This window comes from Protomyctophum bolini (genome assembly GCF_963924005.1).
Source record: "Protomyctophum bolini genome assembly, chromosome: 22".
Classification (NCBI taxonomy): domain Eukaryota; kingdom Metazoa; phylum Chordata; class Actinopteri; order Myctophiformes; family Myctophidae; genus Protomyctophum; species Protomyctophum bolini.
In genome coordinates, this window is record NC_137883.1 from 26,343,850 (window position 1) to 26,356,714 (window position 12,865).

At 40.4% G+C, this 12,865-nt stretch overlaps 1 protein-coding gene across 8 annotated transcripts in view; it reads right to left on the reverse strand.

Annotated features, from left to right (window-relative positions):
* Nucleotides 1–476: 476 nt before the first annotated feature.
* The window catches only part of nedd4l (NEDD4 like E3 ubiquitin protein ligase), a 62,909-nt gene continuing 50,520 nt past the window's right edge, over nt 477–12,865 (reverse strand). For all 8 annotated transcript variants that reach the window (XM_080756150.1, XM_080756149.1, XM_080756146.1 and 5 more), the window contains 10 exons: nt 12,260–12,381; nt 10,134–10,204; nt 9,250–9,345; nt 8,366–8,439; nt 8,151–8,211; nt 7,392–7,451; nt 5,395–5,502; nt 4,258–4,354; nt 3,658–3,730; nt 477–3,030 (listed from right to left, as the gene is read on the reverse strand). In XM_080756150.1, coding sequence (XP_080612276.1) covers nt 2,928–3,030; nt 3,658–3,730; nt 4,258–4,354; nt 5,395–5,502; nt 7,392–7,451; nt 8,151–8,211; nt 8,366–8,439; nt 9,250–9,345; nt 10,134–10,204; nt 12,260–12,381 — 865 coding nt within the window. In that variant the 3' untranslated portion in view covers nt 477–2,927. The remainder of the gene's footprint in view (nt 3,031–3,657; nt 3,731–4,257; nt 4,355–5,394; nt 5,503–7,391; nt 7,452–8,150; nt 8,212–8,365; nt 8,440–9,249; nt 9,346–10,133; nt 10,205–12,259; nt 12,382–12,865) is intronic.

Below are 12,865 nucleotides of genomic sequence, written 5' to 3' on the forward strand. Positions count from 1 at the left end.
CCCTGGCAATGCTGGCCAGGTTTATTAGTGCAGGGGCCAACAATGATATTTTCATTAATTGGTACCACCTAAGGTGACCGACGGACCGTAAAATATCCAATATCACTCCAAGTCAGGTTCACTACACTATTATACTAAAAAGGATAAAGATGGAGGGAAAAGAGTCCTTTTTACAGGACAATAATGTTTCAAGTTTACACATAAAAATAAATTACATTAGTAAAAACTCACAGCCCCAGCGGAAAACAGCCTACACATCGTTGCATTCAAAATATTTCTGTGGCACTGCCTCTCTCAGGTCAGATAGTCCAGTCTAGAGTGAGTTGCTTGACAGTCTTGATTTGAGAGACTCAAACGTTGTGATTGATCAATTTCTCAAACTTTTGCAAGACAATGAATTTGTTTGAACTATAGACACAATTCATAGACAGTAGCAGTCTCACTAATGACCTTTCCACAGATCAACGCAACACAGCTTGAAAAGTTCTACATTTCATTTTTATTTGACCCAAGTTATATGAATCACAAATACTTGCAAGTAGTGGAATCTTTTAACAAAAGTGATATTTTCCCCACCATTAATAATAATAATAAAAAAAAAAAACACCCCATATAAAAGGACAAATCTATACTGAGCCAGCTTGGGTGGTGGTGGTGGTGGTGGTCAGAGAAAAGAAACAGAACAAGGAAGAGAAAGAAAGAGAGAATACTAAGAATGTAAAGTCTCAGCTTCACAGCGGTCATGTTTTCTACCTTAGCAGCAACCCAGATTTACAGACCATTTATACTTTGTCGTGTGCATCGTCCTGTTGTAGCAGATCTGCACGCTGCAACGTGCCACAGATGCGACACGTTGTGGCTTGTAGATCTATTTCCGGTGCACGCGACAGAGCATAAATTAGGTATTACAAACTATGTATATTGCACCAAGTAAGTGCTCTGAATGAAAAATAAAAATAAAACAAATTCACATTCAAGTTAGAAGACATAAGATAGGCGACATGACCTTAAAGTGATCTATAAAGTGCCCTTTAGGTTCAATTGTGTTAGAAAAAGGGGAGGAAAATGAACGTTAAAAAAATGAAAACTTTTTCTCCATCTGTAAGAAACGTGCTGCTTTTATATTCAGTGGCAATCACAGCTTTCTTTTTCGCAAACACGCACACGGCCGCACACACACGGACATACGCTTCATTTTCTGTGTTTTTCATCATTAATACTTCTGTTAGATGACCAATGACCATACATACATGTTTATATATCATGAAATAATTTCTTTTTTCATAAGAATTTACAGCATTATGAACAGTTATAAGCATGACAATATTAATATAATAATCACTGTGACGCATATCTCTCAGACAAACTATCCCCATTGAATTCTTCCCCTCCCCAAACCTGCGGACCCAGAGGGATAATTACACTTCCAATTACTAAAGCAATCAAAGCAAACACAAGATACATCATCATGCTGCTTTAATAGCTCTTATGATAACCATTTTATTCAACATATTTTCTATCACCATGACAAATGATATGGATTCATCATTTCCCAAATTGGCCAGATTTACACTCCACACATTCCATCTAGAAATGTCCAAATAGTAAACATCAGTATTCATCAGTACAAATGCATTGAGTATTTCCTGTAAGAACAATAACATTGATAAAAAAAAAAGAAAAAACTTTAAAATGAAAAGAGAGAAAAGAAATCCTTTTCCTTTTAACTTTTAATAGGAGATTATCAAACCATCAGTTGATACATTTCCTCATTTCTCAGTCCGTCCCAAAGAATCAATGTTATTCTGAATCTACAACAACAGGCTGTAATGGTGATCACCGAGTTGAATCGGATCACACCACGGTGGCGTTACTGTCTGAAAGGTTTGCGTCAGATCTCCTGATCTGTGATTGGCTAACATTCCTAAGGTAATCCGGAGTTGGTGTGTGAGGATCTGAGAGGCGCGATCGCATAGTGCCGATACCGTTTTCCTTGGGGAGAAAAATAGTGCATGTAAAAGCCACGTTAACCCATTCTGACCGGGCACCCATTTTGGTGTTAGCATCATGTTATGCTTTAGCTATTGAAAAATAGCAGATCTACAAGCTCATATCGCGCCACCGAGTGGCGCGATACGAGCTTGTAGGTCTGCTATTTTTGAAAAATTCGAAGAACGACTGACATTTTTAGAATCTGATCTCAGGTCAGAATGGGTTCATCAGACCAGTGTGTGTCCACAGTGGAAACCTCGTATGAATCTGATCTCAGGTCAGAATGGGTTAAGGCTTGATTTATACTTTGTTGGGCGTGGACGTCACACGCCGAAGACATCCCATCTGCAAGCTCACAATGCGTTGCAGATTGGTTCTTTTCTACACGTAACACCAGCGCAAAACTAAGTACAGATCGGGCTTAGACCCTTACAGATGCTAAGACCCTTACAGATGGAGAAGGGTGCAGAAATACCGAGCTATACACAAAGGATCTAATGAAATGTTATTAGTGTTTTTTTTTCCAGCACTGCAGATTTTCACAGGAACAGGAGAGGGGGGGGTAAAAAAAAGAGGCATACAGTGGGCAGTTGTAATCATATGTAAATCATGCCTGTGTAGTAAATAGAATTCAGCCTTCTGAATGGTGCAACACTATCCCCTTTCCCCATCCACCACCCATTCCATCCTATGCACCTGGAAAGAGTGACCGACGTACAGCACAAGGACGAGATAGGAGACGTAGGGGTCGTTGGCTCGACGAGTCACTGCACAGTCTCAACCCAACGCTCGTTCATACAGGCATACAGTACAACATGCTGGCACGGAACTGCTATACAGCCACTGTAAAATGGCAGTGTGGTGACCGTTTCCCGTGACCGTGCTGTATTTGATGCAGCCGTGTTATAAAAATTTTTGGTGTTTCTTTTTTTTTTTTAATCGACCCCTTCGAAACCCTGGGCGTTCTCCACGGCCATGAGGAGCTTCTCTCGCAGGTCCTCGAAGGACTCGTAGGTGGGCAGGTCCAATCGGTTGAAACTGAAAGGAGAACATAATGGGATCAGATGCATTGGGGTTTGGGCGTGTTGGGATGCTATAAGCAGCACTGGTGCATGCTTATAGACAGTCCATAGACTGATAGAAAAATATGGTCAAAGCGTTCCCCGGGTCTGATATGGACGTAAGATGAAGCCAGTCAGTCCTTGAATTGTAAATCGCCATCTTTCTAGATCCGTTTGGGCCCAGTTGGCCATTGGCTGGCCCAGACAACGAGGTTGGTTTTTATTTTGCCTCGAACGGGGGGTGGCTCCCGATCATAGACTGTAACGGTAGCCACGGCCCTCAGAACATACGCAACTTTATTTTTTAATAAATGGGACCATAATTTTCCAAAAAGAATATTATGACATGAGAAATGAGACTTTAAACTAGTGACTGGAAGCAGAAAGTATTCATGTCCATGTTTATTAAGGTAATACAGTCTAGGTGAAGTTGGGCCCAAATACATGGACCTCTATGGAGATATGGGTTTTTTTGGGCCCAATGACAGCCATTATATGAACTTTCAGGAAGTCCCGATTTCCTTAGTGGCTTCACAAAATATCTGTCTGACTGCCCCCCTGGTATGCACGCATGAAAGCATGGTTGGTATTACTTGGTACATACCATGTGTGGGCTCTTGGCAATTTTTCTGGGGTCCCCCACTGCTCAATGGTAAACAGCTGAGGTCCATTCGAACCTTGGAGAGAGAGAGAGGATATCATTAACACTTGGAGTTTCCCAAGTTTATTGATTTAGTCTTTGCTTGCTAAACCGAATTTCCCGAGTTTTGTTTTCTTGAGACTGTACTCTTACTCTTACTACTTTGTGACAAATCACACGTTTGCATCGGATTGGATTGGGTGATTCTGTTGTGTTAACAAAACCAGACATTGATTTTACACAACAAAAGTAACCTGTGCCTTTTTTCTTATGTTTAGATTTACAGATACTGTATGCTTCGTTTTATTACCAGGGTGAGAAATGTAACATTGATCACCAGCCAAAATGTATATGGCACCGCTGTCTGAAAGCTACACAATTTGGAATTCCTAACCATTGTGTCTACCACTCATTTTTTTAAATAATAATAATAACTAACAAAGTTCCTTCTCTGAAGGGTGACATCGTGATAAAATACGATATTTGACTAAAAGATGAAGAAGTATCCTGCTATTACAAAAGCCAATTAATCTTATATATTTTTGGTAAGAATACAGTGCATACCGTAGAGTTCAGCAAAGCCATTCATGGGGACTCTGGATGTTCCTGTAACAAACTGAAGCAGACGGATCCTCTTCTCAGCATCCATCAACAGGACAACCTGAACAGATCAAATGGGACATCAAAAATCAAACAGGAACATTGCATAATGCCACGTAGAGCTACAGTATAACCAATTTAGACCTGAGGATGCATTTGTGTGGCCTCATACTGTAGCTTTTAACCACTTCAACCATTATTTTAAACTTTAGCTGCTGAGAAATAGCAGATCTACAAGCTCATATCTCGTAGATCTGCTATCTGCTATATAAATATTTGCTTCTGGGGGGGTCCCCGGAACAACATATGTTCAGACGAGGGTCTGCGGCCAAATACATATAATTCTGGGGGTCCTTGACACAAAAAAGTTTGAGAAACACTGACATAGAAACATAGGTTTTTCAGACAACTATCAGGATTTAGACGACATTTGTAGAATCAGGTCCTACGGTCTTAATGGCATAAGCAACTCTTCTTTCTTCTTATAAAGGACATAAACAAACAGCAGTTGTAATGATGGATTTCCTTGTAACCGAGGAACTGTATGAACAAACAGATGTTGTTTGAATTAGTCCAGCCCGTATGACCCTGTTTGTGTGTGTGTGTGTGTGTGTGTGTGTGTGCGTGTGTGTGTGTACGTACGTGCATTTAAGGTGTGTGTGTATAAGCGTGCTGAACCAAGCTCCAGACAGCTGATAACTGGGGCAAGCGCTGCTCTAGTCTCTTTCATCAGAGCAAACACACTCGTTCATCCAAACAGACTTTGATCTTCCAAAGATTAGGCCAGAAAACTTGCCACTGGCCTGATCGTGGGGTAAGGGTGATGTGACTATTCTAGAGCCATTGCTTCCATGTTTCAAAGCACACCATACAATCATGCATGTGCTTTTTGGACAAAATCCCCACTCCAAAACTGACATTTTCCTTTCAAATTTGGACAAAATTGATGTTGCTGGCACCATTTCAGGTGAGATGGCTGTGGACAGACCAAAGGTCTTATGTTCTGATCATAGAGCTATGACACACACACACACACACACACACACACACACACACACACACACACACACACACACACACACACACACACAGCATATTTACCTTCCAGAACCACTGTATGACAGGGTGATTGGGACAGTAGCCATTCTTATAAACAGTGTGTTGCCTCCAATCATTGACGTCGACGTCCCCCAGGCCACACATGAGCAGCTGCACAAACACACACACACACACACACACACACACACACACACACAGAACAATCCCCCTCAGACAGTGGTGGAAACGTACTATATTTATTTTACTTAAGTAAAAGTATCAATACTGCAATGTAGAAACACGCATGTTACAATACAAATGTATTGGCATCAAAATATACTTAAAAGTATTAGAAGTAAAAGTACTCATTATGCAGAATGTTCCATTTCACAGATTATCAAATGTATTAAACAACGTTTAAATAAGGCTGAAGTGTTAACATAATGTTAATACTTTTTGTTGTTAATTTTAATGTTAATTTCTTTAGATGTACTGTAGAAGTAAAAGTATAGAAAATTGGAAATACTCCAGTAAAGTAGTACCTCAACATTGTGCTTGAGTAAATGTACATTTTCAACCTATCTTCATATAATAGGTCTTCACTAATAATCATGATAAAATGGCATGATTTTTTCCTACTCAGTCTGTGTCTCATAGGAGGGCTGTGGGCAGTTTAGAAACCGTCCTCCAGTGACATCATCATTAGGCAGATTTTTTTTTAAACAAAATTTTTTAGATTTTCATTATCGTGAGAACGATGGCTTCCATTTTCGCATTGCAACTTTTCAGGACTAAAAAGCCTGCAGTTTCTATTAGCCTGTATTCCCCATCACTGGAGGACGGTATCTGAACTTCCCACAGCCCTCCTATGAGACACAGAGTAGGAAAAAATTGCGCCATTTTTTCATGATTATTAGTGAGGACCTATTATATGAAGATAGGTTGAAAAGTGGAGAAGTGGTCCTTTAAACCACTGCGTTGAGACAGCAGTTAAGCCACTTGAAATAATCACACCCGTGTGAAGTGAGGGACGCTCTTATCATCGTACATCATGGCATAAAATAGACACTATGCCTATTTGCTCAGACACTATGATGTAAAATTCTCCATTCATTGTCAATGGGAATTTAATGTGTGTGTAGGACAAAAATATACACTAATAGCTAAATATACGAGGGGCTAGTGCCCCTCAAAAATAGCCAATCTACAAGTTCACAACAAATAGCAGTGTGACACATTGTGAGCAATGATCCCACACTGCGTTGTGATTGTAGGTCTGCTATTCTCAAAATAGCCATGCTCATAATTTTATTCGACATTATGTTCGACATTACACCTAGATGAAAACGTTTGGAAAAATAAGCTTACATGGAAAAATATTTGGCAGAACACACGAGCGCAGTGACATTAAGCCTATTGGTCTAGATGACCGCAGGTCTGCTGGCCGGGTCAGCTCGGCTTGCTTTACAAAAATCTGTGGTTCTCAACCAGTGGCCCGGGGACCACCAGTGGTCCTTGAAATTATGGAGAGGTCCTGTAAATTATGGAAAGTTGGTAACCAAATGGACCCTTATAGATCTTTAACTCTTGAGATGGGTCCATTTTGGTTTCATTTTACGCTCTCGGGAATTAAATTATTGTTAAACTTCTGCATTACTTCACTTACAAGAAGTCTACACAATTAGAGAATGTAGAAGAACTGTTATTTTGATCAATGGCAACAAAATATTGAGTTTAGGGTCTGAGAGGCTAAATCGGCCACGGTGGTCCGTGGCTCAAATGCCGAATAAATAATGGAACTTGAAATTAAAAGGGTTGAAAACCACTGATCTACATGATCGAAGGAGGGTCAATTTGGCTGGGAAGTGATTTGTAGATCAGAGTCAGACACAGCCTCCAACGTGCATAAACTATGTTAATCTGTATTCATAGTGTAGTAGTGACAAATAACTTGAATAAATGTACTCGTTTGGACTGTCAGCATAGACGCATGCTTGGTTAGAATACAGTGGGAGAATGGAAGAGTATAGAGCAGGTTGATTCTGGATTGTATTCCATACCTCCAACTCGTTTTCATCAAAGATCTTGATCAGATCGATGAGAATGAGTTCAGTGAAGCCCTGGAAAGCAAATAAAAGGAACATTAATTTTCATTTTTCTATTTTCTTTTAGGTTTTATGGCCGCAATTACACCCACACAACCTGAACTTTGAACATTCAGTGGTTTTTCTGTTGTCTGGGGTTTTCTCTGTGTATTCTGAAGCCTTTTGAGCTGCAATGAAAACAGGCAAAAAGTGACATTTGCTGGCAAATTCTTATGTCATATATGGGATTTGTGGACTCTTACAAATCACAAATACAATGGTCCACAGGCAAATCAGAGCACTTGTTTGAGCCAGAAAACCCCAGACCACAGAAAATCTACTGAATGTTAAAAGTTCAGGTTTTTTGGGTGCAATTGAGCTCAGAAAACCTAAGAACTAAAATAATAAAATGACAAACACATGTTTTTGTATGTCACGATTCCTTTAGCCAAATTATACATGACATTTTTAATAGTCAAAACATGTTCTAATTCTAAGACAATGCCATTAGAATGCTGGGGGTTAGACTGTTTTGAGGTTAAATCTACGTATGGTTGTATAAGACATGTTTCACATGTTACAAATATTCACAGAACGTGGAAATACAACACACTTCAACATTGAGGGTCGGTGGACCCTGGAACATTTTGATTACACCTACAGCTGTGGCCGCTTGCGTCGGTTAAGTCTATTGTCATGCTGCCCCCATGTGGTGGCTGACATTACTGCACGTACCTCCAAGAATGCGTTCATCTGCTTCTGCACGCGGTTGACAAACCTCCACTGAATGACCAGGCTGTTAGAGAGATACACATATATACATGTAGCATGTATTATGGAAACATTAAAGTGTTTTCTTAGTGTGAGTGTTAGGAAAGGCACATCATACAAAAATTCAAACCAGTGTAAAATATAATAATAATAATAATACAATTGTATAATGTTCTTACTCAATATATTCGTTCTTGTTGTTATTGGTGACGACCATGTCCGAGCCACTGGGTTTTAGGTCCACCTGGTATGTCTACAGTATATGGCAGATACACACAGTAAGACACCTGGTATGTCTATATGGCAGATACACACAGTAAGACACCTGGTATGTCTACAGTATATGGCAGATACACACAGTAAGACACCTGGTATGTCTACAGTATATGGCAGATACACACAGTAAGACACCTGGTATGTCTACAGTATATGGCAGATACACACAGTAAGACACCTGGTATGTCTACAGTATATGGCAGATACACACAGTAAGACACCTGGTATGTCTACAGTATATGGCAGATACACACAGTAAGACACCTGGTATGTCTATATGGCAGATACACACAGTAAGACACCTGGTATGTCTACAGTATATGGCAGATACACACAGTAAGACACCTGGTATGTCTATATGGCAGATACACACAGTAAGACACCTGGTATGTCTATATGGCAGATACACACAGTAAGACACCTGGTATGTCTATATGGCAGATACACACAGTAAGACACCTGGTATGTCTATATGGCAGATACACACAGTAAGACACCTGGTATGTCTATATGGCAGATACACACAGTAAGACACCTGGTATGTCTACAGTATATGGCAGATACACACAGTAAGACACCTGGTATGTCTATATGGCAGATACACACAGTAAGACACCTGGTATGTCTATATGGCAGATACACACAGGACACCAAAGAATGAGGTTTCTAAAACATTCAGCACTGCTCTGTTGATGGCTATTTAAAAAAAAAAGGAAAAAAGAACCTGAGACAATAAACTCCATAATAGTCTGTGTTTGAGTGATGTGACGCGAGTTGTTGTGGTTACCTGTCCAAAGTTGTCCTCGTCGATGCAGAACCTCAGGTCCAGCTCCGTGGGGTCGTTCTCCAGGATCCACTTCAGAGAGTTGTAGTACTCGCTGTCCTTTAGGGACACGCCGCATGGTGGGAGACATACAGATAGCATGCAAGAGACATCATCACAAACTAACCCATTTGATTAAGGCCGGGAACGCATCTGTGTCACCGTATAGCTTTTAGCACCCTTTTTGCAAAACAAATAGATGTTAATGTTAATGACGTTTAGAAGATTTAGAACACTTTCCTGGGGGTATTTATGTGTGTAATATGTGGTTTTAGATAATTTAGGACACTGGGTTCACTTACTGGACTACATGTTGTCTCAGTAAGACATCCCTCCCCCTATCCACAAGGAGGAGCAGTGCACCAAAGCATTATGGGAATTGTAGTCCAGGAAGGAAGTAAGCCCAGTGTCCATGACATCATGGACACTTGGCCGATACTTCATTTTGTTGTGTTGTGATCTACAAGATCACTGGATCCCCTTGAAAACGAGAGGATTCATCTCAAGGGGCTATCCCCAATAAATAATTTCCATAATAATACACAACGCGTCTGGATGTTTTGTAAATGTTTTGCAAATCTTCACCTACAGTAATGACATGCCCAAAATAGGGAAGCCAGGGTTAATGGGGTCAAAAGGTTGTTTTGACGTGGCAGCAGTGTTGAACTTGTCGACTAAAACTATTGACGAAAAACCTTTTGCCGAAAACTAAATGGAAACTAAATTCCTAACTAAACTAAAATAACCTATGATGACTAAAACTGAGACTAAATAAAAAACTAGGAAGGGAGTAGTGTAAAATCACAATTTGCTGTCAAAATCAACACTGCGTGGCAGTGAGATCGTACCACAGACTCCATGTCGTTGAGAGAGATCTGTTTCCCCAGCATCATCTTGTAGAACGGTCGAATGAAGAAACCTATGCACAAATAGACAAAAACACAAGGCTCAATTAAACTTCTAACGTTTTACTATCATTTTCGATTAGTTTCTATTTTGGTCTCGATACCAGCAATACATTTTAACCCATTTAGGACGGGGAACACATCTGTGCCACTTTAGCGCTTAACCCAAGCCCCCAGTAAGGCTATCCAACGTTGAAGATGCCACTACCTACTGGCGAAATGTGGAATTGCAGCACTTTGATATATTCTTTCACAGCAAATGTTTGAACTCATATCTTTGGAAGAATGACAGCGCGTTATGGTGATTCTCACTCACACTCACATTGCGGACAGCGCGCACGGCCAGCGTAATCCATGCGTTCAATCACGCAGGGGTGAAAGTGGGCCATTAAGAATAAGAAAAGTGGACAGCAGCTGTCAAAATCCCATAAGCCAGTGTAGTGAGTGTACCACAAACGCATGTGATGTCTAAGGAGAAAACATAATCTACTAACGTTATGTCAGATTAACACACACACAAGACAGTGTGTTTGTGTCAGTCAGCGTAATCCATGCGTTCGGTGTTCATTTAGTTTTTTCCACTCCACCACTCACACGATGCACAAAAAAACAGACTGCCTGGACTCAACTATGGGCTCGCTCAGTTCACTTGTAGTTGGAGATCCGGTTTAGACTGGATACAGAGACAGCCTTTCTCTGTGCATATGGTGTGTGCAAAATATTACCGGAGACGGGCTACGACGAGAATTACATTTAAAACATGTTTCTGGTTTGCTGTCAGACTGTCATCATAGTTAATATTCTGATTGGTTCAAAACACATTCAGTGTCTTTTCTGGAAGAAAAAAAGAAAACACATGCGACGAGAAATTAATTATCTATACAGCGGGCAACTTTTGTTGGAGATGGAGAATGCAACTTAAAAAATAAATGAAGCACTTTGCAACAATTACTCAGATGTATAAGAGAAAAGAGAGAGCTGGTAATGTGGTTAAAGACGTTTTGAGACACATGGGGAGTAGACAGAGAGAACTAGAAGTGACAGCAGGACATCAGGAAACACATAATAATAACATAAAATGCAGGGTTTTAGTTTTGCTGGGGTAAATGTCATGTTATTGTTTAGGGGAGGGTGATTTTTGTTTAATCGTTCAGGGAGGGTACTTGGGGAGGGGGCATGGTATTTTATATCAGGGCTCATACATTTCCTCCAGGGGTACACCTACCGGTACTTAAATTTTGACCTGTCCCTAAATCAAAATATTCTGGACTCCACTGATTTACTCTGATTTTTACTTTCGCTCTGGATAAGAGTGTCTGATAAAACCCTGAATTAATACCACTATTAAGCTTGCCAATACATTGTGTATCCCATCTAACATTTCTCATACAGTAACAGTACGTGTACAAAAAGTCATATTTTACAACCTTTGAGCTGCTAGATGTTTATTTGGGTTTTTTTGCATTGATTTTGTATTTTTCTTTTGCAATCTGTTCTGGCAGCCATGGCTCCTCCATACAGAACCATGCATTGCATTTACAATGATATTGCTTCAGCGAATATATGGCGGCCTCTTGTGGCATGTCTCGTCTAATACGCACACTACTATAGCACGTACAGTACAGTGTTATTTGATTATATTGACAGGGGGAATATTGCCATGCAGGGACAACCAGTGGTACTTGAAGGTCCCCAGTACAATGATGGAGAGTTGGTTACCAAATGGACCCTTACTAGATCTTTAACTTTTGAGAGCGTAACATTTAATTATGCTGTCAAGAGTTAAATTATTGTGTAATGCATTGCTTAATGTACAAGAAGTGTACACAATTAGAGAATGTAGAAGAATTGTTATTTTGATCAACGTTTGCCTGTTATCTTTCCTAATACAACATGGAATTGTGGACAAAATCTTATCCAACGACAAAACATTCCAAGTTTTGCGTCTGGGAGACTAAGTATTAGATGATGGTCCATGGCTCGAATGGCAAATAAATAATGGGCCTTGATATGAAAAGGGTTGAAAACCACAGACATACAGTAACACAAGCCAGTGCGCTGAAGCTTACCGTCCAACAGTTTTCCATGGAACACCGCCATGCCTGCTACGCGGCCAATGAACTTGAAATAAGAGAGGTGGTCCTCATTGCATAGGCCAGAGTTGGGGTTGATCTGGAGTGTGTAGTTGTCTCTGGAAAGACAGACACAGCAGAAGTGAGCCGTTGTTGTTCACAATGGAAACTTAATCACTTCAGCCTGATTTGCACTTCTGTCGTGCGACGGTAGGTGGTGTGCGGCGATAGCTGATCTACAAGCTCGCAATGTGTCGTAATGCAAACGCATCGTGAACTTGCAGATCAGGCTATTTTCTCATGTTAGGGCTCATTATAGTTAATGATGTTAGGAGCTGTGACCATAATGGCAAATGTGTCACTTCAAATGACTTACATGGAACAGCTCGATAACCATTGAGTCATTGGGGCTGGTTGATGATGATGATGATTAGGAGTGTGTGAAGGGCATAACAAAGGAATGTCGTTTTCATTATTGTAGGAATGGAAATGGGACACATTTTGTTAATGCTTCCGGATGCCTGCCTGCCGGACTGAATGAGAGGAAAAGGAAACGCTAATCAAAGCAGCAGGAAACTACAGTGTAACTGGACTTCTAGGGGA